We start from the raw sequence: 27,500 nt of genomic DNA on the forward strand, positions 1-27,500 counted from the left end.
CCAGATTAAAAATTAACCATGGAGTTTATTTCTCTTCTCCCAAATGCTGTTCAACGCTGATATTTGGCAAAACTTTACATTAGAAGAAGTCAATCTTGAAAAACCAAAATAAGCAAAATAAACTTTAACCAAAAACTTGAAAACATGAAACAAAAGTTTACACTAATCCTGGATTAAGTTAATCGGCTTTCGAACAACCGGGCCCTGAGTTCGAAAGATGTGGGCGTATTTTGTACAAGTATTTGGACAACGCGAGGGATTGTTGTTGTGAGGTTTGGTGTGGTCTCCGCCATTCCTTCCTTCCCTGGGGGCTCAAGACTGGTTGCCAAAATTTGTCACCCACCGAAGCAGTCCTCTTCTAAGGAACTGCGTTCCGATAACTTACTACGATAAAATTTGTAACATCCGGCATGGCATCAAAATGTTCTCTCACCGTTCTTCATTAAGCTGGTTGATCTCAGAATTCAAATCCTGTAACTGTTTGGCTTTCTCAATGACCTCTTCTTGTAACTCTTTGACTTGTGTTTTGTATAAAGTCTGTTGAGTAGAAAAAAAATGCCATTTAAGAATATCATCAAAACCTGGTTAAGACGAAAGTGTTCCTCGCACTTTGCGTATCTTTTGGATACCTGAAAAATTCCGGCGGCTCTCAACAGGATTCGACCCCATGACCTATGCCTAGCCGGTTCAATGTTCTCCCATCGGGGCTATTGACCGAATGCATAAATGGCCGCCAAAAATGTATTCCTTTGTTTATGTGCTAATAAGACTCACTAGCCTCGCTCTCAAGCAACCTTTCTTTAGTATTTTGTCCATGCAAACGAGGCTAGTGAGGCTAATTAGCACATAAAAAAAGAATATTTTTTTGGCCGCCATTTATGCATTCGGTCTACGAAGCCACTCAGTTGGTAGCAGGTCAATTTGCTGGGCTCATTTGTTCCCATAAATGAGATGAGCAGCGCTGATGCAGTGGTGAGAGCACTTGCCTCCCACCAATTATTACTATTATTATTATTATTATTATTATTATTATTATTATTATTATTATTATTATTATTATTATAAACGATAAAGTAATGAACTTCACTATTACCGAAAAGTACGTTTCTGCCTCAAGCTGATCTTGAAGTTCTTTCATCTGCAAGTCATCCACAGCACTCGCACTGAAAGTTAAAATAAGACGGTGTTGTGGTTGGAATGTAGAATTCTTTGTCTTCGGGTTTAGTTTGGCATGGCCGTGCCCCTTAAACGTTTTCATTCTCTTCTGCTTCCAGGGCAAACTTGCTCCCACATGTCCAATAAGGCGGCATTTAACAAATCGAACGTGGTTCAGCGTTGTCTCTACTCTGGTCGACAACGATATTCGTCGTCAGAGTGGTCAAAATGTTGTGGACTCACGAGGCGCAGCCTAATGCTGTCAGTTATCGATGAGAGTACAAACAACGCTGAACCACATTCGATTTGTTTTTTTTTTAACCACAATATTGACCACATTGACGCGAGCAGCGTTGTTTACACTCTTATCGACAACGATAAATAGCGAATCAGATTGCGAGATTACAAGCAATCGCGGAAAAAAGTGATATTCACGGTAATTTGCATACACGTCACAATGTGTCACAAGGTGTTTTCTTGAGTCTAAGAATCTTCGTGTGTTTACTTTCTGGTTAGTGTTGTGGTGGCTACACCAAGTAGCATGAATTCGATTATGTGGCTGTATTGGATAACCCAATCAATCAATCAATCAATCAATCAATCAATCAATCATCTTTATTCACGTGTCTGGGCGCTCTAGCACCTTTTGGCGCTAATTGGGGACAACACCACAACGCCATGCCGTGCTCTTATCGAATAGTGTGTGGGATCTTTAGCGTCCCTCGAAGTTTATGAACAAGGGATTATAGTCCTTATCAGAGACGACTTGAAATTCTGCAGCCTCGTCCCCAGAGTCTCTCTTCTTCGAGAGACCCTGGCGACGAGGTTGGAAAGTCTGACCACTTGAAGAAGAAGCCGATTACCCTGAGCCTCCATCGTCCATATTAACCCTCTGAATCAACCCTCTCCCGTAACTTTTTATTTTTAGAAGCACCTCCCAGAGGGGCTTTAGAGGGTGTTTTCACAATAGCCAATCATAAGAGACCTATGGTCAGCCATTTATTACGTCACATACGTAGGTGACGTATGTCAACCACTTCATAACCTGCGATCAGGCTCTATTTTAGTTTCGCGTGGTACGAATATGGAGTTGGCGAAACGAAAAATAGAGCCTGACCAAATTCCTCTTCGAAATTCCTTCCGCCCACTTTTTTTGATTGATTGACATGTGCTTCATCGGCCAATCAAATTAATTACTTCCATTACACGAATACACGCGTGGACGGCAGGTTCACGCTATTTTGTTTTGACCAGAATTAATTACCGTGGGAGGAATGTTATAAACGAATTCGAAAGTTACCGTTGGCTTTAATTTGAGAAAAACTCATTTAAAGCATGGGGAATGTTTTCGACGACTATGTTGCTGCAAAGGCCGGTTCAATTCTTCCTCCGAACTTCACTGAATATGCATCTTTTAAGCTTGACATCTTAATTTGTAATTGAGATAACCTCGTCGTTGGACGGTTTGGCAATAGATTTTTAAAGAAAAAAACAGAAATACATTATTCCTTTAACATGTTTGCCCATGAAGGTTTCTTTGGTGATTTGTTCGGGTAATATCTTCAGTTGCAGTGTATTTCTAGAATTGCGCGCATTAAAATCATGATAAGTTTGGCCGTTAATTTTTTGATGGAGTACGAACAGTAAGATGGACTCACAAAGTTTCTTTTATTTTTGTGCTATTGGTCTCTCTGGAAACATGCCATTTTAGTTTCTGGAGTGCGAATGTTAAGTTACATCAACTGAAAATATTATGAAGCAATCTTGACTCCACATTGTGCAAACAAACCGTGTCATATACAGTAAGTAAATAAAGCCGTTTGATACACAGATATTCAAAACATGCATTCGTGTAACTTGCGATTTTATCAGCATTTCCTCCTGTTGATATATATGTCCTTTGTCTCATCCAGGAAACCAATATGCATCGGCTTTCGCTTTCATTGCCATTTGAAAGAACCAGCTATTTAGCTTTCAAAACATCAGGGAAGTTTGTGCCAAAGTACTTTCACAGAGCTAGACAACGGAATCGCTAATTTCACTCGTTCCAGAGATTCAAACCCGATTCTGGACAAGTTATGAGATGTTTCAGATGGCATATCTCCATTTATACAAATAACATCGAGTTGCACCGTCCACGGCATTGTAAGAACAAAAGGGAGCAACTTTTTTCGTACACTTATGGCGGATTAGTCTCGAGGACTTCGCGAGAGCTCCGCGCAATCACGATGGCATTTTCACTTCCGGCGTTTCAACAGCCAATCAGATCACTAGTTTGGTCGGCCACAATTTGGCCGACCGTCCGGAATTCTTGAGAGACTTTTGGTCAGGCCCAATTTTAGCGAGCGACGACATAAGAGAACATATGGGCGAAGCTAAAAATGGGCCTGATCGCAGGTTAACCACTTCACGTACGTTCTCTCATGGCATCAACTATCTTTGAGCCCAGAAAAATGAGAATCTGTTTGCAACAATCCAAAAGCGTTGAAGAAGCTAACAATAGCTTACTTTTTTAGTTTTGCACATGCATCCTCCAACTGTTTCCGTTCATCCATCAGTTCCTCTATTTGCTGAACAACAAAAACAACCATAAGTACAAAAGCAGCAGAGTTGAGATGATGTGGTCGTATGAAACAAAACTCCATTCAAATAGTGTGAGATCATCTTGCGGAACGGTAACCGGTTGTTTCGCCAACGACAAGTTCGCCAACATCTTGGATCAGTTCGCCAACGCGTGCAAGTCATTTCGCCAACGGCAGTCTTCAACTTAGTTGTAACAAGTAATCAGTTCACACCGAAATGAAAGAAAGAAATTTTGTCTATTCGCTGAATGGTCAGTTCCTCAACGTCTCTGACTCAATCCCAGACAGCGTTTACAAGGATAAATTTCGAGTCCCAGACTTCCATGTATTACAAACTTCTCAGTTGCCAATAGACAGGTTGGTGAACTGGGTGTTGGCGAAACGACCATAATTCTCTAGAACATGTGACGCTCCCATAACATTGCTTACATCATTCCACAAATTGGCAACGAGACATGATAACGAACGATTTTTGTAAAAATTCGGACCGACGGTGGGGTAAGACAATTTCAGTCGAAGGTCATAAGTTGTGGTGAGTTTAGTGAACAAGATTTGAAGGGGGACTGGGGAGTTGCTATGGTTACAGTTATGTACAAATAAAATTAACAAGTGCGTCCACGAGACTTCAACATTAACGCGGTACAAACATGCTCTTATTAAAATTGCATTCACTGGAAACTCGGAAAAAATCCGAGTTCCAGATGGGATTTGAACCCACGATCTTCCGTGATCTAGTCGGATGCTCTAACCACTGAGCTACATATCTCAGATGATATATTTCAGCTATATAAAATGAAAATTCTTTCCTGTCAAATTTTGTGAGTTTCGATGAAGCTGTTTTGTGAGTTCACGAAAAAATTGCGGTAAGGAGTCAGTTATGAACGATCTATGACTATGAAACCTATCTATGACTGAATTGGCAATAGTCCATGACTATGAAACTTTTTTTTTATCCACAAATAACTTGTTGTGTAAAAGAAAATTCCACGTACACAGCAAACGTAACGCTCAATCTCTCGTATTATTAATACTTTATTTGAGTAATTACATTAGGTTCCAGATACCTTTGTCAGCTGCTTTTCTATTGCTCTAAGACCGAGAATTTCTTGAGCATTGAGTTCCAATTCGCTTTCTAGGTTTGTTTTCTTTTGGTTGTCGCAGTCGAGCCTGGTATTCAAAGCTTTATTCTGGAAAAGAAAACAGCAAGACCAAATTGAATACAGGAAATCTTGCATTAACTCGACTAGCTGTTTGACATTGCATAATCGTGGTGGGACAAGAGAGAAGAGTTGGGGAAGTCGAGGGTTAGGGTTTCAGAGTAAAAACAGAGAATGAAAGATTCACATTTGTAAGCGCACGTGGTCGTCAAAACCTCAAACTTGGTGATTTCACGTCGTTGTTGTGAAGAATACAGCACAAATATGTGGTAATTGAAATGCGTGCTGCACGTGCAGCACCACTATTTTTCCTCTTTTAACCAATGATAATGCAAGTGCCCCTTCTTGAGGAAGCCCACCTGAAGTTTCACACACTTTTACCCACAAAGCGATCATCCTTCGTGTGTACAGTACCTTGTCGAGAAGAGCATTGTGTTCCTGCAGCAGTCTCTCATACTTTTGATTCATATCTTTAAGATCCACGGCTAGGACTTGCCGCTGTCTTTCAGCCTCCGCGGCTGCTGCTTCAGCTTTTCCTCGAAATTCCAGCTCTTGTTCCAGTCTTTCCAAAGTCTTGGTTTGTTCTGCACGCTCCTGTTCAGTTCTCTCTTCCAAGGTCAATGATAGCCTATTCTTCTCTGTTTGAAAACTGGTAATTTGTTGCTGAAAGAAGAAAAACAATATAGGTATAAGATTACCATCCACTATGACGTTCACAAATACTGAAGCTGGGTTGTCAAAAGTTGCCACTTGATGGAGAAACTCACCACTGCACTGTTGAATAGCATACAATACAATTATTTTCCTTACTTTTCACCATCTACTACTAAAAAACTGCTGTATGTTGCAAAGCCCTCCTGCATGGCCACTTTAGCGACCTATTCATTCATTCCTTTATTTATTTTTGTCAAATATTGGCCGATTTTTCTTGGAGAGATTGGCTGCTCAATTCTGCAAAGATCTGTTGCAAGCTACCAGGCAAAAATAATGCTGTAAGAAGAACAGGTGGAAAATTAGGCATTGCATGCTCTTGTCCTCAATTTTGCCGAAAGCAGTTTACTGCAGAACTTATGCAGCATTCATTGCTTGAAAATGAATGGTTGTTCATGCAGTTCTTTCTTGTAGTAAAGGGGAGAAAAAGACAATGTGTCATGTCACATTTACAGGGAACATCCCACAAGGAGATTAAAAATACAATAAATAAAGAGATGAAAAAATTTGCGACCTAGTGAGAAATAAGGGAGGAATATTTCAAGTATTTCTTAAATCAGTCACTAGCTACAACTCCTTGAAAATTAAAATTAGACAACTTGATGCCTCTAATGTTAAGCATGCTGTATGTAGTCTCCTCATTAAAAAAGACGCAGTATTAATGATGACATTTTGTATTCGCATTTACAGATTTTTGATGAGGCTAAATATAATTTAGGCAAAGTTAAAACCAAGCCAATGCAGCGGTGTTGCCTGGGATACTTGAGGGGGTTCCAGGGAGGTTTGCAGGGGCATTGCCATGTGCTTTGGCTTGAGTTGCCTTTTCGCTTGCTTGCTTCTTTACCCTCCCTCCCTCCCTCCCATATTTTGGGGTAAGTATCTATACTCCACACACTGGTTTCTCTCAGTGATGTGTTGACGGGTGCCTGGGAGGTGGACTGTGGCTCGGTTGCCATGGTGACCTCCTTGCTGCTGAGGAGAGAGCTGTCTCCTCCATTGCTACCTTTGCGGAACCTACCCTCCAAAATATTGGCATGGTGTTTTACTTTCGAATAACTTAAGAGGAATACTGTCACACTTGTACATTCTTAATAACTTTTTAATTTGTGATTTTTCAAGCAAATTAGCTGCTTAGCTAAATGCAAACTCACGTTCATAAATAATCATTGTTTTGTTATGTTCTAGCTGTTAGGACACAAAAATCTGATGATGCTTTTTGTCTGGCTAAGATTCCTTCCACACAAGTCTTTGTCAGGTAAAAGTTGTGACTTTACTGTTTTCAATTTGTGTCTGTCTACCAAAGATAAAGACACAAATAATATTATTAGTTTACCTGGTAATCACTGGTGACCTTTTCAAATTTGCTCTTCATTGACTTGAGCTCATATTCCGTATTGGCTTTTGCCTGAAAAAAAAGTAGTAAGAATAACTCAGAATATTAAAGGGTCTATGTCACGTTATTTTAGGGAGTTTAAGGGAAATCTTTAGTTAATCATGAGTTTAAAACTGGAAAATGGCAATATGGAATTCCTTTACTGATAAAATTATCGTTACATCACGACCTTTATCTATGAACTTGAAAAACGTTGGGGCGACTTTTCTCAAGTTTACCCAAATGCAATCCGTCTCAATTTGTGTAATCCGTGCTTCTCTTTCTTTTTTCTGTATTTCTTTTACGTTGTTCAACAGTTACAAGTGGTTATTGCAATGTTTCATTCTACTTTTTGGGCATTTTGGGTGCAATGAAATTACATCATTTTGTGTCCTACGGTCACACTGGCCCTTAAAGCAAGGGACATAATTATTCTTATTAAAAATTATTCTTAACAGTGAATGTGGTTTCACTTTTGCACAATCCTTGCCTTTTCAAGGTTGATGAGATCTTGTTGCAGTTTCTGCTGTAATCTTGCATCTGAAGCAGCTCTCGCCTTTAACTGTTCGAGCTCATCTTTTAAATGTCTGGTTTGACCTTAAAGTAAAGCAAAATAATGCTCTGGGAAGTTCGAAAACAATGCAAAGCAACACTGCAAGGAGGTAGATTGTTAAAACTATAGAAAGAGAAAAAATAAAGGAGAAGAGAGAGAGGAATAATTCCGAGATGTGGATGAACAAATGTAGAGAAAAATAATTACTGTATAATAAGTTCTCGGGACAGTAGAATCTCCTGATAGAAATACCGGTATCTCTTGTGATATCACAATTCTTCAATCGTGTAATAGCGATGAAGCAAATTCTCTGTCAGACTAACGAAGGCAAGTTGACTCACATTTCTATCTTGAGAGATTTTATTACTTTCGAAGACTTGCATTTTCTTCAGTTTATTTTAGAGAATCATGTGAGGGGGTTGCAACATACTTTCAATGTCTGCTTTTGCATTATTAGCTTGGTTTCTCATGTTCATCTCTGCTTCGAGGCTTGCTTGAACTTTGATTAGTTCCCTTTCAAGGCCAAGCTGTTGCAAGATGAATGTAAAAATCAGGTTTTTGAAGGTACAGTAGGAAAAGTTTGACTTACTCTTTCTTGAACAATCACCATGTGTTTTGTTATAAAATGGTTCTGGGCACTCTCAAAGCACAGATTAGCAAAAGATGAAGAAACAATCGGTTTAAACAACAAAAACAATGTTGGCAATTCCTAAAGTCAATAAGTTGAATGAGAATAGACAATGCTGCCTAAGAACATACAGTACTGAAAGACTATACAAAACAAACATGTGCTCTGTGTACGTTTTGTAACTTATTGAAAACTATACCTTCTGTTCACTAATGACCCTGTTCTTGTCTTGAAGATCCCCATGTGACCTTTCCATTACAGCATATAACTGTAAAAGCAAACAGGCATTTTAACCAAAACTAAAGGCAGACACTGAACTCTTGACTTATTTATGACAGTAGTGCAATCTTTAGATAATGAAGTTTCAATACTCTGCGACTGGATGCCAAACTTTTGGAAAGATGTTAATTCCCTTTTTTGAATTTTAACAACATATGTTGAATTAAGAGACTGGTGACTCTGGGATACTTTGAAAAAGTCTGAGTGCTCATTACCAAGAGCTCAGTGGTCTACCTCCAAGCTGAGCTACTAAAGTAGTGGTAACCGCTGTAGCCATAGCACCACGTAATTTTTAGCTATAAGTATCAGTAATCGCAGTAATCTGACTAAGTCCACGTCGAAAAGCTGTCAACAGTTTTGACAAGTGAAGTGTATAGTGCCGTCATGTTCACGCTAGTTGAGTTCAGCCTTGCAATCTTCGTGTGTACACCTGTGCCTGGAGACCTTAAAGAATTTTCGTTACTTGTGATAAGGCTTTCCATAGGTGTAGTGATCCGCAACATTGTCGATTATAAAATTTCTCGTTTTTTTATGTTTTGTTCTTCTCCCGCATTGCGCATGCAATCACACTGAAGATCAGTTCCAAATTAACTCTTAATCATTCAAGCGCTTCAGAACTGGTCTTCGGTCTGATTCCGTGTGCAACTCGGGACTGAAGAGCTAAACTTGAGAAACGAGAACATTTACACTAGTAATCGGTTGTAGGTGTAGGTTATAGGTTAGACTGCAAAATGAGCACTCAAATTTTTTTCCAAGTATCTTCGAGTCACCATCGATAAACAAGTCTCATCATTTCATTCACCGGGGATAACATAACAACCCTTTCCAGGGGTTTTAATAGAAGCCGGTTACCGGCGCCTCAAACCGCCGGCTAGTTTGCCTTGATTTTCACTAAAAATGCTGTCATAAACTTGTCAAACTGCCACCTTCAATGGGCTATCATGGACGGCTATTTCAGAAGTTATTGAAACCCCTGCCTTTCACAACATGTTTCAACTGTTAAAAACTTGACCTGTACCTTTTGCAATTCGCCATGCGACTTATTCACTTTAGCATGTGCATCTGTCTCCTTTTTCAGCTGGTCAGTAAGATCCCAGACCTGCTTCTCAAGTTGGCTGATTTTGTTCTGCACACTGTGTGAAGTCTGCGAGATTTTATCTCGAGCATCCAATTCTGCGTCAAGACGGCTCTGAAGTTCTTGAACTTTGCCTTCAAGCTTAAAAAGATAAAGTTTGAAGCACATTACAATGTAGGACATTAACTACTGCTCTACTGAGGACTATACGTGTTTCAATCATTGAATTAACAATGTTTGTTGATTTGCGGGAAAGCCATTTCTTTGAAAACAAAACAAACACAGCCACAAAAGCAATGAGATCCATGAAAGCAATCTAACTCAGCTTACAAGCTTCTTACAAAGAGTGAGCCTGTACTTCAAATGTCATAAAAAGTGGATGCACGGCCAGAACTTGGAAAGTAAGACTTTTCTTCGGATGCCAGTTATTGGTCTACAAAAACTACACCAAGAACTTTATTCACTGATCTTTACATACCTTCCTTTTGGCTTCATTTTCAAATTCGCCTCGTCTCTGGGCCTGGTTAACAACATAAAGCATAACAATGTTTAGTTTCTGACACAGAACATGATCACTACAAATTATCATGATGATGTTTATAAGGAGTAAATGTCTCACCTCTTTTAAATCATGTTTAAAGAGTGCTGCCTTTCTCTCAAGTTCTCGGTTTGCTGACTCAATTGCTCTTTTATTTTCCAACTGAAACAAAATTAAGTAAAACACCATGATAGAACCATGTTAAGGACAGTGCCTACTATTGTTATTACGCACATGTTCTGCGCATCTTGAGATACTCAGATTTCCTATGGGTGGTGCTTATTAATACAGGGATATTTTTGCACAGTTCAAAACTATGCGGAGAAAGCAGAACTTAGCAAGTGCTCTTGGTATCCATACATACAGAGATAAATAAGCCTCAATTTGGAAAAGAATGCCATACATTGCTTTGTATTTTAGAGCTTTTTACAAATCTTGTTATTTAATAATAAAAAAAAAATGCGTGATTACCCCCAGTTTTCTTTTTGGATTTCAATGACACTTGTTAAGATCTGCTTTTCCCACATATTCAGTAAACCATGCAAAGATACTTTTGAATTAGTAGGCACCATCCTTACAGTTCAAGGTTCTTGTATACAGGTTTTTGCGTAAGCTAGAAGAACCTTATCCAAGTGGTATGTAGTATGTTTAGCAAGAAAGGGAGGTTTTTTTTAGAAGAGGGAGTTTTTCTATTTGATGGTCTTCCTTTTTTGCAGCTCAAAGAAATAATTGATGGCATGGATAAGTCAGTGAAGTAGTCGGTTTCTATTGTACTTCCCTTTTTTTCTCACTTCAGGGTTCGAAATTAACGACAATTTAGTTGCACTTTCGCAAATTTTAGTCTCAAAATCGCTGTGCTGCATTGTGTTGTCAGCGGTTTAGCAAAAAAATACGAGCCCTCAATACTTGTGTGTAAAGAAACCGCTGAAAATGGCGAATGATCGAAGGAATGGAGCTGTGCATGTAACACCGCAGCTAAATTATTCTACAATTACCCTATCTTCAGAGAAAATTCACAGCGAGAAGCAAAATAATTTTGTCATTTATTTATTTCTTTTAGCAAAAGTAGCTGCAAAGTGGCAACTGCTAACCTTTTTGTTTCGATGGAGCGAAGGTGACAACAAGTCGCAAATTTCTCCAGATATTTTAGTCGCAAAGGGAAAAATTTAGTCACAAATGCGACTGTATTAATCACAATTTCGAGCCCTGCACTTCCATGCACCCCTCCTGGCTGTTCCTAGATCATAATAGCCCCCAGTCCTGAAACTACTCAGGTACCAGTTCCAAAACATAATTATTTTCATTATTGGTGGCAAGTGTGATGAACATTCCACCATAACCTACATACCGTACTTCGAGAAAAGTTGACAAAAATCACACTAAAGGACACCTTACCTCGCTGTCCAGTTCCTTCATTACTTTCTCTAGTTTGGAACTGACATTTCTGAACAAAAAATAAAAAGGCAGTTAAAACAGTGGTGAGGTGATAAATACACTCTAATAAAATTTACATACCGTGGCTCTAAGCAGAAATATAAATCTCTCAATTTCAGCAACAAGCCACCTACTCTTCAAGGGCTCATTAGAAAAAACAGAACATAAACCATACTCATAAATGGCGACCAACAAATTATTCTTTTGTCTTTATGTTAATCACCGTCACTAGTCTCATTAGCACACACAAAATTCAAAAGAACTTTAATTTGATCCAAAGTGAGGCTAGCAAGAATGATTAGCACAAAGACAAAAGAATAATTTCTTGGCCGCCATTTATATGAATAAGGTCTATGGAAGAACCTAACCTGTAATTGTGTTCCACTTCATCTCTAGCTTGCATTTCCAAACTAACTTGCTCTTCTAATTCTTTGATTTTGTGGTTCGCAGCCGCCAGCTAAAGCAGATAAAACAGTGTTGTTACACTAAGATAGTTGGACAAAAATATATCCACTCAACTTTACCCCATTGACTTCTAGGATGATTTTACTCTTCAATGGGTAGCGGTTTAGGAGTCAATGGATTACAACTACTCACCCTTTAAGATTAACTCATGGGTAATTCTGCAGTGATTGTTGTGTTCTGATGGAATGATGTTTGTAGCCAAAAGGAGTTCAGCATTCAACTCACACGAATACCTTGGCAATCAAAGCAAAATCTCACAAAGAAATTGCCAGATAAAGTATTTATGGCACTTAAATTTATATTTTGTGCAAGCAAATATTTTTGGATTCCAAAAACTTTGAGCTTGGCTCAATTATGAGGCATTTACTTTGATCTACAACACATTCAACCAATTTTACCTTTGGTCCACTTTCATTGCTGCGACTTCCATCCTAAGCAAAACAAAAAAGAGACGTGCTTTCTCAGATACCTCACTGCCAAGGTTCATACATGTCAACAGACAAAGAAGATACAGTAAAGAAGAAAGAGTCTGTTGTGTTTTTACCATCCTCACCATTCCATCAGAGCCCTTGTTTTGAATATTATTCCACCTGAAAACACACAATCAACAGAGAAATTTGTCTTCATGCCCATTAGAGAGGTTGACAACAAACTACTACCAAACCAACTGATCTGTAGAATGGGCTTGAATTATTGAGTGACTGCCCCACCAATTTTGGTTAAACATTTTGATAAATTCCATTCCCAAGGTGTAAGCAGTAGATTTCCAACAAAGAAATAAAAACGGAACAACCATAACAAAGGAAAGATACTTTTTCAAAGGGGGAAATGGATAAAATTGTTATTGTCCAGTAAAGAGGTTGCAAGTGCAACCACGGACTTGCTGTGGCTGTCAACAGTTATAACAACAACAACAATGGAACTTCACTACAAATGCGCATAAATTGGCCAGAGTCTGTGTTCTTGGTGCTGACCTAAAGAAAAGTGGACTCTGGGGATAACATAGAATCAAAAGGTTCTAAAAACAACACAATGTATTTGGGATGATTTTGGAGAATAATAAAGTGGAAATGTGATTTGAGGTGACAGGCACTTTAATGAAGTCTTGGGATCACACAAACCCACCACAGTTGCCAATTACAAACACCCCTCCCATGGTTAGTGTGCTCAACTCCGGATTGAGTGGTCCAGGTTCAGGTCCTGGCCAGGGACGTCATTGTGTTGTGTTCTTGGGCAAGACACTTTACTCTCACGGTGCCTCTCTCCACCCAGGTGTATAAATGGGTACTGGCAAATTTAATGCTGGGGGTAGCCCTGCATTGGACTAGCATCCCATCCAGGGGGGGGTTTTAAATACTCCTTGCACTTCATGCAACAGAAAGCAGGACAAGCTCCAGCCTAATGGGCCACTTGGCTCGTAAGCAGACTTTACCTTACCTCCTCCACCAAACATGATTTCTAAACATGATTTCTAAAATACATGTACTTAAGTTCAAACCAAGGATTTCAATGATAAAAATATAGATATACAAGATGAAGACACATTATTCTGTTTCTTTGAGTCTCTTACCTTACGGTCTCGGAGTAAGTAAATCCTATGAAGGGAAGATGATTACCAGCAAAAGTCTGCAAGAAAAAATCAATTGGCACAAGTTAGCTTCCTTGAAATAATAGCTTTAACAAAAATATCAAAGTACATTGACTTGATTACTTAGAAAGCTTTTAGAGTATAATTCAAAACTCCGGTGTCATAGACTTTTTTCACATTATCCTTTCCCTCTTATGAGAAACACTTATAGCTTTTACTAATCTCAGACGATTTTAGAGGGCCCTTTCTATCTTAAGAGGAAGACTAGTAGCTTTTACATGTCAAGTGGGGCCAGCTGAGGGGTGAGGAAGGTCAACTTAACACCAGCAAATGGAATTTCCAGACTGCTTTACTGCTTTGCCTTGCATTTAAAAGCTCTACCCTTATGCTAAGGGTACAACTTAAGATTATTCTTTTATATTCCTAGGCCCAGTTGGCCAAAGCTCAATTTTATCAAAAATGTTTCCACAAGATTTTTAGCCTTCAATTTTTGACCTTTTGTTTTGCTTCAGCTTAAAATTATTGTAGACTGTTAAAGGTTTTCTTGACGGGCAATCTCAAACACATGCACCAACCAACAAAAGAAACTTTTATTATTGCTTAACACAATGAAAAGCTCAACTACCGAACAATAATATAATATACTAGACACTGATGTTAGTTTATACAATGTACCTGACAACAGTTAGACCGTTAATATTATCTCAACAAGTGCAAAAATCTTAAACAGAATCTGTTTCTTTCCTGCAGAACACTTGTGATGACTTGCCCTGACACTCTGTGGACATGACCTTAGTTGGAGAAAATTTGTGAGCTACTTACAGGGAAGGAGGGTAGGAACTTTAACTATAATTTAATGTACCTTTGGTATGGGAAAAAACTCCTCCCCACTGTCTGGCTCAGGAATGTCATCAAAATGGGTGGCATCATCATCACTTAACAATTCAGGCACTACTGGGGGAACAGCTGACAAAATTATGTACAAAAACAAGTTAGCAATAATATTTTCCAACCCTATAACAAAGACCTCATTGTCATCATTCTAGCAACTATGCCCAGGCTGCTTGCTTTAGTGCCAATCATTGTTAAACTTACCATGAAAACATATACTGTAGAGTTTGATTCCTTGTAACCAATGATTGGTTGTAACAATGCTTGGAGAAACTCCCCCTAGCCCAGCCAGCTGAGAGGTGGTTAGGTGGGTGGGAAATCCAAGGGAACTTAACTTTTTCCCCAGATTGAACATCATTCTCATGTGCCTACCATACTGAAATCTCAGTGAAAAGAAAGAAATGGGAAATGGGACAGGGAGAGCTGGAGTGCTACCATAAGTGGAGTGGAGACACTTCACCTTCTTGGGGCGTTATTAATTTACCTATTATCTCTCACACGGCAGCCCCCATTCCCCCCCCCCCCACCCCCCTTCCTTATCAGTGTTGCTAGCAAGACAAAAAAATGTTGGAAACTTAAGCAGTCAACCTTGAAAGGAGGAGAGGGGAGGGGAAGTGGGAAAGGTTTAAATTCTAGATATGGCAAGTATTGGAAGCTAGAAAAGGTGTTTTTTAATGGAAGTGTCTCAACAATTTTGCAACCTGTCGTAGCACTGAAACAACAATAATTTTTTCATAATTTATTGACTAAAAGCCCTGAAAAGGGGGAAATCTTATGCTTCCCAAGATGACACCACAAGCACCATGCTGATGTTACTGTAAACCGTGCATGCCCTCTGAGCCATCTACAATCCACAAGTAATATATAAGGCAGGGGATGTTTGCTGTTAAATTTGAATACAGAAAAACGTTTACCATCTCGAATATTGTTCCAGTCCCACTGGTCATTTAAAAAAAATCTGTGCCTCTGGATCTCTGCAATCCCCTTCTGTCCAATTCTCTGGGTTCTGTGTATTAATCAAGACATCACTTAAATAACATGTACATTAATGGACAGTAAATGCAGAGGAAACACTTTTTTTAAAACATGATAACGAAATTAACCTGTCTGTGAGAAAACTACATATTAAATGCTTGGCATCCTTGGATATTTCAATGTCATCGGGAAACTGTAAAGAGTTTTTGTGGTCCATAATTTTTCCTACCAACAAAGAGAACAAAATTAAGATTCAGTCACCCAACCTCCAAAAAGCCATGTGGTCATGAAATCATTGTTCTTAAGAGGAGGATCAACCAAAGGCAACACTCACCATAAGTTCCTACAAGTGAGTCTGCATAAAATGGTGTGTCACCTAGAAGAATTGACAACAAAATAAAATGAAAACAATAGCAAAGGTATATCAGCTCTCTGATGATAGATTTCTCGATCAATTTGGATGTTAAAATCCCACAAAAGTTGAACTTTATCACTACAAGATTCAATTATTATCAACAACAACAACAAGCCACTGTATAGGATTGTTTCATCATGTATAATATTTATATATATGTCGTAGTTAAAATGTTTTCTGGGTTAACAATTTTTCAAACTATAGTTTGTTTTTTACTTTCCTTTGTTCAGATATGATATGTCCATAAGACAAATAAAAGTAAAAAGGCAAACTAGTTTGAACAATTTTTAACCCAGGAAAAATTTTAACTACAACATGTACAACCGTAGACTCCCCTTCAGAAATAAACCCCCCATACAATACACGTAGGTCAGTACATTCAGACTCACCAATAAGCAATTCATACAGGAAGACACCTACACTCCACCAATCACACTCTCGACCATAGTAGCCTTCACCTCCCTGGGATTTCAAAACCTAAATAAACAGTAAAGATTAGGATTGCCACTTGATAGTGAAAGCTAAAAGACTAAAGATCTTACAGTGCAATGCACCTTACCGTGGCCACCTAACAAATTTTTTTACAAATTGTCCGCCAAACAGGATGTGTAAAATTGACTGACAGTCACGCCTCCTTGTTCGCACAGTTGTGAGTTGAACACCGTTGCATGGATTGTTGAGTCGACATATTTACATGTAATTCAATGTCAAATATGAAAGTTTGTTGCGTGGCCACAGTAAGGCGCGTTGCACTGTAAAAGCTGCATATGCCTTTTTTTTCATCACAAAAGAATGAGTGTTAACTGAACCCTACAAAACAACAACGCCAGAACCAGGTGTGTTTTGAACTGATTATTTTTCTGTCCCTATAAATGCCTGTCTTCTATGATCTTTTTAAGTGATTTCTGAGACTGTTATAATTTGTTTATGATCCAGGGATCAGCTGCCACACCAATTTAAATTTACTCATGATGGTATACAACCAGGAGGGAGCCATTTGATTGGTCACTGATATTATTTACTCTAAGTTAGTGCTTACCTCTGGGGAGATGTAATCAGGTGTCCCCACAGCAGTGTCAGATCTCACCATACCATCCTATAAAATCAACACCACAAAAGTAGCATTTTACATGTATTTTGACTTGTCTGGCTAAGAATCTCTAAGGTGCAACACAAAAGGATTCAGGGTCTCTAAACTACTGAAGGGTTTAGAGAGATTTCACATGAACTACAAACATCAGACTGAAATTTCCATTTTGCCAAAAAAGGAAGAAACTCATTAGGTATTTCTTTCCAGCTGTAGCTCCAATTACAGAAAAGCTTCCGAAAGAAGTCAGGGCGGCTTAATATAGCGGTTATCAACCGCACCTTCCAACTCTGGGACCCATCTTCAACCCTCGGCCCTGAGGTCATACTGTATGTGGGCTCAGTTTCAGTCACTCTCAATCTGACTCTGAGGGGGGTTTTTGTCCGGGTACTCTGGTTATCCTACCTCATCAAAATTGACTGTCAGACAATTACATCCCGCTGCAGGCGGATACCCTTGATAGGAACAACCTTTGGTATCCTTCATTAATTTTGTTGAAGTGAATAAATAAGTTGGTTGTTGAAGTGAATAAATAAGTTGGTTTTATTAGGAGCCCAACACTAACAATAATTATTAACTACCCGACTGCTGTCATGCATTATCAAAATAAATTTTAATCAGAGAACCTGTCTTTCCTTACTTCAATTTAGGGAAAAAATACAGGTCTCAAAATTAGTATAGGTAATCGCATGGGGCCGAGTAAAATTAAGGATTAATATCACGCGTGTTTTCAGAAGTTGCTGAAATTGAATTTCAGCAACTTCTGAAAACACAAGTGATATTAATCCTTAATTTTACGAGGACCCATTGCGATTACTTGTTAATAACAAAGAGGGCAAAATTTTCTTAACACTGTTGAGGCACCTCGAAAAACAGACAGCTAAGCGGAGTTAAAACACTCGTTCGCTCGGAAGCAAAACAACTAACAAACAGACAAGCAAGTCAACTTGTTCTTTGCGTCCAAAACGAGTATAGATGATTGTTATTTACATCCACTCGAGAGGAAAATACGAGTTTCATTCGTGAACAACTGTAACAACGATTAAACCAAATGTTAAGCTTCAATTTATTTTATTCACCTGTGCTGTAGAGGTTTTTACCACTTGCAAATACGCATCCGTAAACATAGCAAACGGTTTGTCCAAAGAAATCCACCAAATTTGAGCTACTTGTTCCTCCCGTCAATGGCAAATTGTTCTGTGACCTTTTTTGTTGAGCTGCAAGATGTCGTGGTAAACTGAAAGCCCTTGACGAAAGGAATCATTTTGTTTTTCAACCACACAATCCCGCTACGCCGGGCGCATGTAAGTCGATCCAAGTTTTAAGCTTTTCATGAAAAAAATCTTTTGCCCTTCTTCTTGTCACTCGAAAATTCAAATTCCAGATCATCTTTTAAAGCTAGTTCTTAATCTTTATGCCTTTTCGGCGAATGCAGCACGAATTAAAAGACAAACTTCGATGAAGACGAAGTTGTTTTGCTCAAACAGAAGAAACCAACTGAATGTGGAAGACGTACGTTCAGCCAATCAGGAGCGAGAATTTTTGGCGCTCGACCAATCGTGAGCGAGTAATTTTGCCCTCTTCTCAAGCAAAATTAAGAAAAAATACCCTCTTCATTGACCAATCAGCATTCAGTAATTTTGCCCTCTTTGTTATTAAAGCAAAAATCAAGATACGTAAATTTAGTTGCAAAATCGTCCCAATGCAATGTGTTGTCAGCAGTTTTGCAAAACAAAATATCACCCAGCAATACTTGTGTGTAAAGAAACCCCCTGAAAATGATGAATAATCGAAGGAATGAAGTAGTGCACACAACATTGCAGCTCAATTATGCTACAATTACACTATCTTCACAGTGCAAAAGACATTAATTTTGTCACTTCTTTATTTATTTTAGCAAAAGTAGCAGCAAAATGGCAACTGCTAACCCTTTTGTTTTGAAAGAGCGAAGGTGAAAATAAGTCGCAAATTGCAACTTCTCCAGGTATTTTAGTCACAAAGGGAAAAAATTCAGGCGACTGTATTGGTTGCAATTTCAAACCCTGAAATAGTAGGCAACTTCTCTGAATTAAGTAATCGGCGCTTTTCGTCGGCGGTCAGACGAGTGCTTATTGAAGCCACTGGATAAGGGCTTCCATCAGTAACTATAACCCCTGTTCCCATCAAGCCTTTAACATGGGGTATTCCCAATTGGTCACTCATCTCGGTTCAAACCTCACCAAACAGAAAACCTTCATGAGGAGACAGAAAGGGGTGTTTTCCCACATACCCAAATTTATGTTTACCTTGTCCATTCTCATACATGTCCCAAAATCAGCAAGCTTGAGGTGACCATGTTTATCAAGAAGCATGTTGTCTGGTTTTACATCCCTACAGCAAGAAATAATTGAAGGAAAAATATGAAGTCATTGTATTGACAGTGGTTTGTTCCCTCAGCTCTGAAGATATTAGGGAGTTTAAGAAACAACAACGGTTATGGCAACGACAACGCCAAAAAGCAGTAATATTATTGGTTAAAAGAAACAAAATAATTGTGCTGCACGTGCGACAGCCATTTTTGAACATTTCTCTCCTATACTCATCAAAACTACTACGTGAAATGACCAAATTTAAGGTTTTGACGACAATGTGGTCAAACTTTAGTGAATCTTTCAGTCTTACACTTTACTTCAAATCCGTCCATACCAATCCAGTTATAGGACACTTCGCACATATTGTATATCATATAAACAAGAATGAATAATCCTGAAATACTTAGAATGGCTCAAAAATATATTTTGAAGTGAGGTTTTCATCCCCGTAGCCGTCGTGGTTTCTTAAACTCCCTGTTGACTCCCTGTTGATGTGGTTGAATTTGTTGGTTCTCTACTCTGCACCGAGAGGTTTTCACCGGGTACTCCGGTTTCCCCTCTCCTCAAAAACCAACATTTGACTTATTGTGTTAATTGCTAATTTCACTTTACAGTGTCCCCAATTAGTGCTCCAGCGCTAAATCTACTGGACACTTAAAAAAACGAGATGCTTCTGTGAAGCATACACTGGGTTGCCTGTGGTACGTGCTACAGAAAATCAGAAGGCACTGAATTGTGTGGTATTGAAATACAGCATTCCAGTCTCTGAAGAATAACAAATAAAAGAGAAGCGAGAAACATTGGCTTCTGGGCTGACATGTTGATAATTTTCAAGTTCCCTCACAACTTCTTTGTACCACAAGTGTGCCCTCAGAGCATCTGACAGCTTTGTAGTACTAAACTTCACTGAAGTCAAGCCCTGTTCCGCGGGGTTAGTGTTAGGGTGGGAGACCAAAACAATAAACCCCTCTGAAAAAACAGAAGCATCTGACCGAAAATACTATTAACGCTAACAAATGCGAACGCAGCAAGGTACAGATTTTGTTAGCTTGCTTTATGCAAAACAAATATTGATGAAAAAGCAAATAACTATTGATAGACAGTTTTAAGAAAGAGCAGAAGGAAGTTTCCGGGACGGTCGATCGAGAATAAAATATTTACGACATGAAAACAACATTGATTTTGAACCGTGAATGTCGAATATAAAAAGTTACGATCAGCGACAAACATTTTGGGAGATTTTGCTACATTCAAGTAAATTGCAAAATCGAAAGTGACATGGCCGGAATTCAGCGGGCGCCGTGATTAAGTTACCGCGGCATGTTTACTCGCCAAACAGTGAAGCATCTGTGTCAAATGATGGCAAGATACCGGGTTTTTGTAAGTTTCTTTTTCTGTCAAGTGTTATAAAGTTTGACAATGAAATGAGCGAAGTCAAAACAAAGATCACAATCGCCCAACTCTTGTTTATGCAAAGTCAAAATTTACTCTCCAAGACGCGTACGACGTTATTATCATCAGGTAATTCCATCATTTTGGCAATAGCAGCTACTTTATTATTCATCTGCGTCACAAGTTTTCACTGATTTTGGGGCTCATTTTGTTGAAACTCAAGCACGCTTCCAACAAGCCTGTGAACCCTTCCTGCTTACAGAGCAATACTATAAAACTTCTCCCATATCACATTTCAACCTTAAACTCGAAAATTCAATACACAACATGATATTATAATTCACAAAGGCAGAAAATACCACAGAATCCTTTTCCAGCGAAAATTTTATTGAAACAAACAACATATTTGCTCTTAGAGGCAAAAACCTCTTCCTATTTCATTGCGTGCGTGAAGACAAGAAACTCAATTGTGTCAAATTACCATGTACTTCAGGTAAATGCAGCTCACTTTGATTTCGTCTCGACGGGCGATAGATTGTTTTCGAAGTCCAGTACTCGTCGCTTTTGAGATTCCTGCCTAGTTTATCCAACTGATTTTCCATTATTGAGCTCCAGAAGGGTATATTTTGTTTAAGGATCCACTAAAACGCCATTCGCGTTGCATGACTTTCGACGCCATTGCAGGCTAAGTTAATGATTCTACTGTGTCCACCAGAGAAATCTACGCAGTTCCACTGCCCTCTCGATCCTAAGAAAATATGCGCAGAAGGCTCTATACACAAAGACACCACTTACCAGGGGAGTGACAGGCAAGACTTTTACCGACACGGAAAAAAATACTAAAAAAAATAAAACGTAAATCTACCTATTTTCCGACTGGGTTGCCCATAGGGCAACCCAGTAATAAAGTTCCTTTCCTTTCATGCACTAACATACAATCAATTGTCAAATGTTTTACTTTCAACTTGTAACACTTGATAGGACCTGACACATTTTATTGCACAGGGTTCGTTCGCTTTTTTCAACTAAAAATTCAAGGACTTTTCAAGTACTTTCAATGACACATTTTCCATTTTTCAAGGACTCCACGCACTGCAAAATCAAGCGATAAGCAGCTGTTCATATAGGTAGTGTGCGCCGACTCTCCCATGCTCAAAATGTCAACATCTTTCATGCACACAATGCATCGTGCCTTGTGTTTGTCACCCTTGACTTCGCGTAGCCACTCTTTGTACAGTGGTTTCTGAAGCCACAAGTCGCTGAAAAACACACTTTCCCATTGTTGTAAATCTTTTATTCGTGAAACAATAGCCGAACAAACAACAACCACGCAAACAACAGGAAGCACTCGAGGCACATGGCTTTTCGCGGAAAGAGCGATGACTACAAAACATTTCATTGGCTCTTAGAATTACAGACATTGAACCAATCAGAGCAATGAATATAACAAAGAACAGGAAAATCTACTCGGCGCTTGATGGACGTTCGGAGAGTTGTAATGATCGTTTTTATTTGTTTTTTTTTACTATTATGTGTGGCTACTGTTCTGCCAGTAGCATATATTTCCATATTAGGCACTCTAAATCTAGGATGGATGAAATTAGCTTCAAGGACTTTCCAGCACTGACTGCAATTTTCAAGGACTTTTAAGGCCTTGAATTTTTATTTTCAAATTCAAGGACTTTCAAGTACTTTCAAGGTGCGTGCGAACCCTGATTGCAGACAAGGCAACCTTGTTAAGCTTAAAAGGACATGATGCATTTAACTGACATGAACTTTGTTGGCAGCAGTAGCTGAGCATTGACGAACTATCAATAATAACAAAATAACACCACACCTGTGAATAAATCCCATACTATGGATTGCATCCAATGCTAAGACTACCTCTGCACCATAGAACTTGGCCCACTTCTCCGGAATATCGTAATTGCTCATAAGGTTTACTAAATCACCACCTGCAGAAAAAATTCCACGAAATTTCTTTCAGTGGTTTCATGTCAATAAAAGTAATATATAACAGATTTAGCCAAGCCTAAAAGCAGAGCTCCTGTGTTGTTAATTCTTACAATAGGTTAATCTGGCTTGAGCCTGAAATCCAATCGAAAACGAGTACCTGGTCAGCATTCAACTGAAAAAAACAGCTGACCTCAATGAGCTTTAATAAACTTGAGCCCCCTATATGGTCATGTGATACTTGTCAACGGATACCTTGTTTTGACAGGTGTCAATTAACCATAACCTTGACGTCCAATATCAAAGATGTTCGTGCCAAAAAACATGGTTTACACCACAGACTTTCACAAATGTTGCCATACATGGAGGGGTGGAAGTACATGTGGTTGTACGGTCTCAAAACCAAATTTTCTTGCACAGATGTACCAGGTGTTAGACAGAGTAGGGGAAAGTTTACAGTCAATTTCACTTTACTTTACCCCACCACACTGCGGAGTTCATTGGAAAATTGGATACTAGATTACGAAGTAAATATATAAACCACCTCTCCAATTCTCAGGTCTGTACAGTACACCGTTTCTGAGTTATTAATTTGCCATGAAGCATTTCATCACAGGATGCTGCCAGGTTGGTGGTGCGTCCGTGGTCCACAAATATGGTGGCCGGTAATCAACGAAAACATCTGGAGTTCCCTTTACCACAAAAGCGCTTACTTTCACTCATGAGATAAAATACATGTGTATGAACACATCTCGTGATGTACTTGAAACGTTCAAACTTCTGAGAATCATAGGAAAAGACATGTTTTTCATCCAGTTCTGTATTATGGTGTCACGCAAGGTGATGATTCGGAAATTCAAAATGCTGAACTTTCAAAATGAAAGATGTTACGGAAAAGGAAAATATATATACTTTGTAGCCCATCTTCAACCCTCGTTTAGATAAAAATTCAGAAGACCACGCGATTTTCAGTTTAAATGCTGTGTTTTAATACATTGTTCTTGGAGAAACTTTTATAACCTCATGGCTTGTATTAGCTTGGTCACCAAGACTATCAGACTACTACATTATGAAAGTTGGGTTTAATGAGTGGTGTATCGTATGTAAATCTAGTGAATGTTCCAAGGAATTTTGTGTTTTTGACAAAGTGTTCCCATTTGCCTGAACCGTGTCACACATGACCATCACCTACGGTTTTTTCGGTTCTTCATTAACACTTTGGTCTTGCGGAGAAGAGCAGGCATTGCCCCATGGAACTTCACACATTTGAATGTAATCTTGAAAGATTTTCTTAAAATTCCTCTGAAAGCGACTGAAGAATAATTTGAATAGCAAAAGTTGTGTCTTCCCACATAAAATTAATCTTGACAATGATTTTACTTCAGAAAACCTTGCACATGATTCCGATCATGCTAAAGCTGAAGTCTTTCAGGTCTGACGTTTAATCAAGAAAAGCAAGGATTTTCAAGTCAATAAAATAGCAGGCTAAGTACTATGCTTTGGCTGCTAACGGCTACGGACAATGCAAAAGATTGAACCATTTGAAAAAGTTTTGAAAAATTAAAAACGATAAAAACGAGAAGTGAAGATGAGATGCCTGGCAATTCATAGAGTGGTCTGCCACAGGCATACCACTTAATAAGTGGGGAAATTTTTTTTTGTCCGGCCAGGGTGGCTGCATGTCAAGTCAAACCTTGTCCCTGGCTAGACACATGACAGGCATATAGCAGAAAATTATTTGCAGGCGTGCAACCTCGTACCAATGAACCAAAAAATAACCAATAATTTTAATAGCTAGCTTAAGACTTTTGCCCTCTCTTCGAGGTTTCCTCTGTGTTAAATTGTACAGCACAACCGCCTTACATGGTTTTGGAATAATGACACAAAATTTCCATAATTTTATACCGAGCGTTTTTTTCTATTATGCCCACTTGCCTGCCATGTAGTCCATTACCATGTATAAATTCTTGGCATCTTGGAAAGCAAAATGCAACTGTAAGAATAATCAGAGGTTTCAGTGAACATCCACAAGCATCACAACTAAGCAGATTTAAATTCTGAGCAGGCAGGCACCGGAAACATTTTAAAATTCAAGATAAAACGCTTTCTACCTTGCCTGTCAAGTGCATATTGACAGGAGTATTACCTTTGGACTCATTCTACACAATGTGCAGACTGTCTTGACAAGCTATAAGCAAACTCTTTGCTTCAGCTTAGCATAGCTTTGTGTTCAAGTTTACCTTGATAGTCGCAACAATGTCTGCTATGACACAGTGTGCTGTCATTGCTTGCTAAACTTGCATTACCTTGACAATCCAAGGACTGGTTGTATGCGCCATAATTTCACGTTCTTCCCAAAAGAATGCCGAATCAGATCTCTTGATCTAAAATGTAGCATAACATTGACAAAAGAAATCGGTGAAATGTAAGAATAACAGTAAAAGCAGAGGATAGTTTCAAGTAAACATGGTAACTAAATTTGTTTGTTTTTATCACAAAGACTTGTCATAATGGAATGAGGTAGACTGACAGTTCAATCTGATTTCTAGTCATAAAGAGGAGAACATTGCAGTTCACTTTTTTGGCCCATTTCACAACTGCTCTTATTTTAAACACAGTCCACTTTGTTTGAAACAAATGCATGATTTAGTGTGTTTTGCAGCTAATGTTAAGTGTCTAAGTTGGACATTCATAATGACAATATACCGAAAGAAACCCTACAAAATTAATTCATTTAATGAGCACTCAATACCAGAACTAATTACTTAACTTTCCTCTAAATAATGCCGGAGAAAACAATTCAGTTAAGGATTGATATTTGCAAGTTAGCATACACAATATGATGTCCAAGCAGAATATCTTATGTGGAACTAATAACCTAAAAAAAAAAAATTTTCAGTCATTTTCTCCAGAGCTCTTGATTTCAAGCAGGCTATGGACTTGAGATATTCTTTGTCAACACTAGTAGTGGCAAAAATTGATGGTTGCAATGCTTGGAGTAACATAAATCCACAAAAACTCAATGAGCAGTAAGAAGAACAGATGCATAGCACCAGCAACCTCAATTAATTGAAAATTAAAAATGAAGAGTGACTTTGTCAGTTATTTGTTGATAATGTAAATACACCGAGTTTTATCCAAACCACCTTGCATAATATAAAGTTTGTTGTAAAAATGGTTTTGTCTAGAGCTAAGAGAAAAAGCTTGTCTAGCTCTTAGCTTGTAAATTAATTAAACATAAGCTCAAACCAAGTGCAGCATTAACCAACACATAGTAACAAGTATAAATTCTGCACTCAAGTAATTATTGTCAATAACTGGCCATAATTCAAGAATCTTTTCAAAAATTCACATTTTTTCAACGGAGAAAATGACACTCTTGAAAGCGAAAACGTCCACATACAAAGAAAGAAGACCCCATAAAGTTATTAAACAGTTTTACAACCTTGATGTTGCTAGGCGAGTGGAACGTCACCCTTTCATCAAATGTAACGTATCATGTAAAATGAAATCGACACAACTTAAGAAATTTCAACATACAGTATTTCAAGCGACCATTAGCTTCTAAAATTAATGGTCTCTTTTCTGTGTCAAATTTCAGTTTCTAAATATATTTGAAAATCATTGAAACCCGGGTGACTAGATCGACTGAACTTGAGCACGGTCTTGCAGAGTTTTCACAAAGTACAATGCACTTGTACAAAAATAAACTTACCATCTCAAATTTACTGAGCATCTTCATGGCGTACACGTTTTTAGAGGCTCTATGCCTCACCTTAAGGGACAAAAAAGCGAAAACAGAAAATTTTAGTCCTTTATTATAATGTAACAACGCTAATCAGCTATAACAGATCACAAAGATCGCATTCATTAACATCGTATAGTTTAAATATTCTTCAAGGGCTTCGATCCTTAGGGAAATCATCTGCTTCCATATTAACAGCGGAAATTGGGTATATAGAAAGGGTTACTGCGCAAATTTTGATCGCGGGGCAAGAAATTAAATACATATACAACCAACAAGGAATATTGCCCTCGAAAGAATGTTTAAGTGTCAACAAAGTCAAAATCTCACAGTCAAGTTAATTATTATAACTTACCAACTGCACTTCGCCAAAAGCGCCACGGCCAATGACCTTTATAAACTGAAAATCGTTGGAGTTCATACGACATTGTTCGATTATCTTACTCGGCTTTTCGTCTGAAAGAAAGAATTAAATTAACACCACAAGATGCGCTTGAAGCACTGTTGAAAGTAAATAAAGTGACCGCAAATCTGCAAACTCACATCTTTGAAGGAAGTTCTCGACGTTCTTATTGCGTCTGAGGCCTGGAAAGTCACAATCGCAGACCAGCGACTGAATCCCGTCCTAATAACCAAATGACGATGAAATTAAAAACTGATGTTGCCTAACAGTTTAGCAGTTAAACAGAACACCCCTTCACTTACCAAAAGCCCTTCAATGTAAAGCTCGTTGCGTGGATTTTGAACGTAACGTTCGAGATTTTCTCGCCTCTGTCGTTCATCCATCTTTGCCGCAACTTCAAGCTCTCGCTATGCCAACACAAAACAACCCACCACTATCAAAAATCATTCCTTCTCCAGCCAATGACATCCAAGTGGAGGCATCCGGCCTCAGAATGGTGGATTTGGCGCTTAATTCACGACGATAACGTATCAAAACCATCCACTGTTGACATTGCTTTCAAACATGGCTGAACGACGAAAATGCTGGGACTGAATAATCAGGGTGTTTAGTCACGTGATGCTACCCTTCCTCACAAAACGGAGGTTCTTCAGCGGTAAAACAAACTTTGTGCTTTCTAGATCTGCTTTCTCACTGTGAACCAGTCACAATCTGAAAAATCCACTGGAAAATCTTCCTCTCCGTCCTCAAT

General features: G+C 38.6%; 1 protein-coding gene across 2 annotated transcripts in view; it reads right to left on the bottom strand.

Annotated features, from left to right (window-relative positions):
- LOC137974668 (rho-associated protein kinase 2-like) overlaps window positions 1–27,500 on the bottom strand; it is a 41,578-nt gene that overhangs the window by 14,059 nt on the left and 19 nt on the right. The window contains exons 1-31 of one of the 2 annotated variants that reach the window (XM_068821590.1): window positions 27,052–27,500; window positions 26,890–26,971; window positions 26,702–26,802; window positions 26,317–26,376; window positions 24,908–24,985; window positions 24,537–24,594; window positions 22,486–22,603; window positions 19,191–19,275; window positions 16,858–16,914; window positions 16,208–16,295; window positions 15,738–15,779; window positions 15,532–15,628; window positions 15,343–15,434; window positions 14,400–14,503; window positions 13,520–13,575; window positions 12,503–12,539; window positions 12,348–12,380; window positions 11,853–11,941; window positions 11,446–11,494; window positions 10,132–10,212; window positions 9,991–10,032; window positions 9,456–9,653; window positions 8,358–8,426; window positions 7,961–8,057; window positions 7,468–7,574; window positions 6,939–7,010; window positions 5,309–5,557; window positions 4,802–4,924; window positions 3,664–3,725; window positions 1,094–1,163; window positions 434–537 (exon numbers count right to left, since the gene is read on the bottom strand). The exon at window positions 27,052–27,500 is cut by the window's right edge and continues 19 nt beyond it. In XM_068821590.1, coding sequence (XP_068677691.1) covers window positions 434–537; window positions 1,094–1,163; window positions 3,664–3,725; window positions 4,802–4,924; window positions 5,309–5,557; window positions 6,939–7,010; window positions 7,468–7,574; window positions 7,961–8,057; window positions 8,358–8,426; window positions 9,456–9,653; window positions 9,991–10,032; window positions 10,132–10,212; window positions 11,446–11,494; window positions 11,853–11,941; window positions 12,348–12,380; window positions 12,503–12,539; window positions 13,520–13,575; window positions 14,400–14,503; window positions 15,343–15,434; window positions 15,532–15,628; window positions 15,738–15,779; window positions 16,208–16,295; window positions 16,858–16,914; window positions 19,191–19,275; window positions 22,486–22,603; window positions 24,537–24,594; window positions 24,908–24,985; window positions 26,317–26,376; window positions 26,702–26,802; window positions 26,890–26,971; window positions 27,052–27,132 — 2,681 coding nt within the window. In that variant the 5' untranslated portion in view covers window positions 27,133–27,500. Of the gene's footprint in view, window positions 1–433; window positions 538–1,093; window positions 1,164–3,663; window positions 3,726–4,801; window positions 4,925–5,308; window positions 5,558–6,938; window positions 7,011–7,467; window positions 7,575–7,960; window positions 8,058–8,357; window positions 8,427–9,455; window positions 9,654–9,990; window positions 10,033–10,131; window positions 10,213–11,445; window positions 11,495–11,852; window positions 11,942–12,347; window positions 12,381–12,493; window positions 12,540–13,519; window positions 13,576–14,399; window positions 14,504–15,342; window positions 15,435–15,531; window positions 15,629–15,737; window positions 15,780–16,207; window positions 16,296–16,857; window positions 16,915–19,190; window positions 19,276–22,485; window positions 22,604–24,536; window positions 24,595–24,907; window positions 24,986–26,316; window positions 26,377–26,701; window positions 26,803–26,889; window positions 26,972–27,051 lie in introns of both variants that reach the window. The other variant, XM_068821589.1, reaches the window with a different exon arrangement.

Source organism: Montipora foliosa, chromosome 11 (genome assembly GCF_036669935.1).
Source record: "Montipora foliosa isolate CH-2021 chromosome 11, ASM3666993v2, whole genome shotgun sequence".
Lineage (NCBI taxonomy): Eukaryota > Metazoa > Cnidaria > Anthozoa > Scleractinia > Acroporidae > Montipora > Montipora foliosa.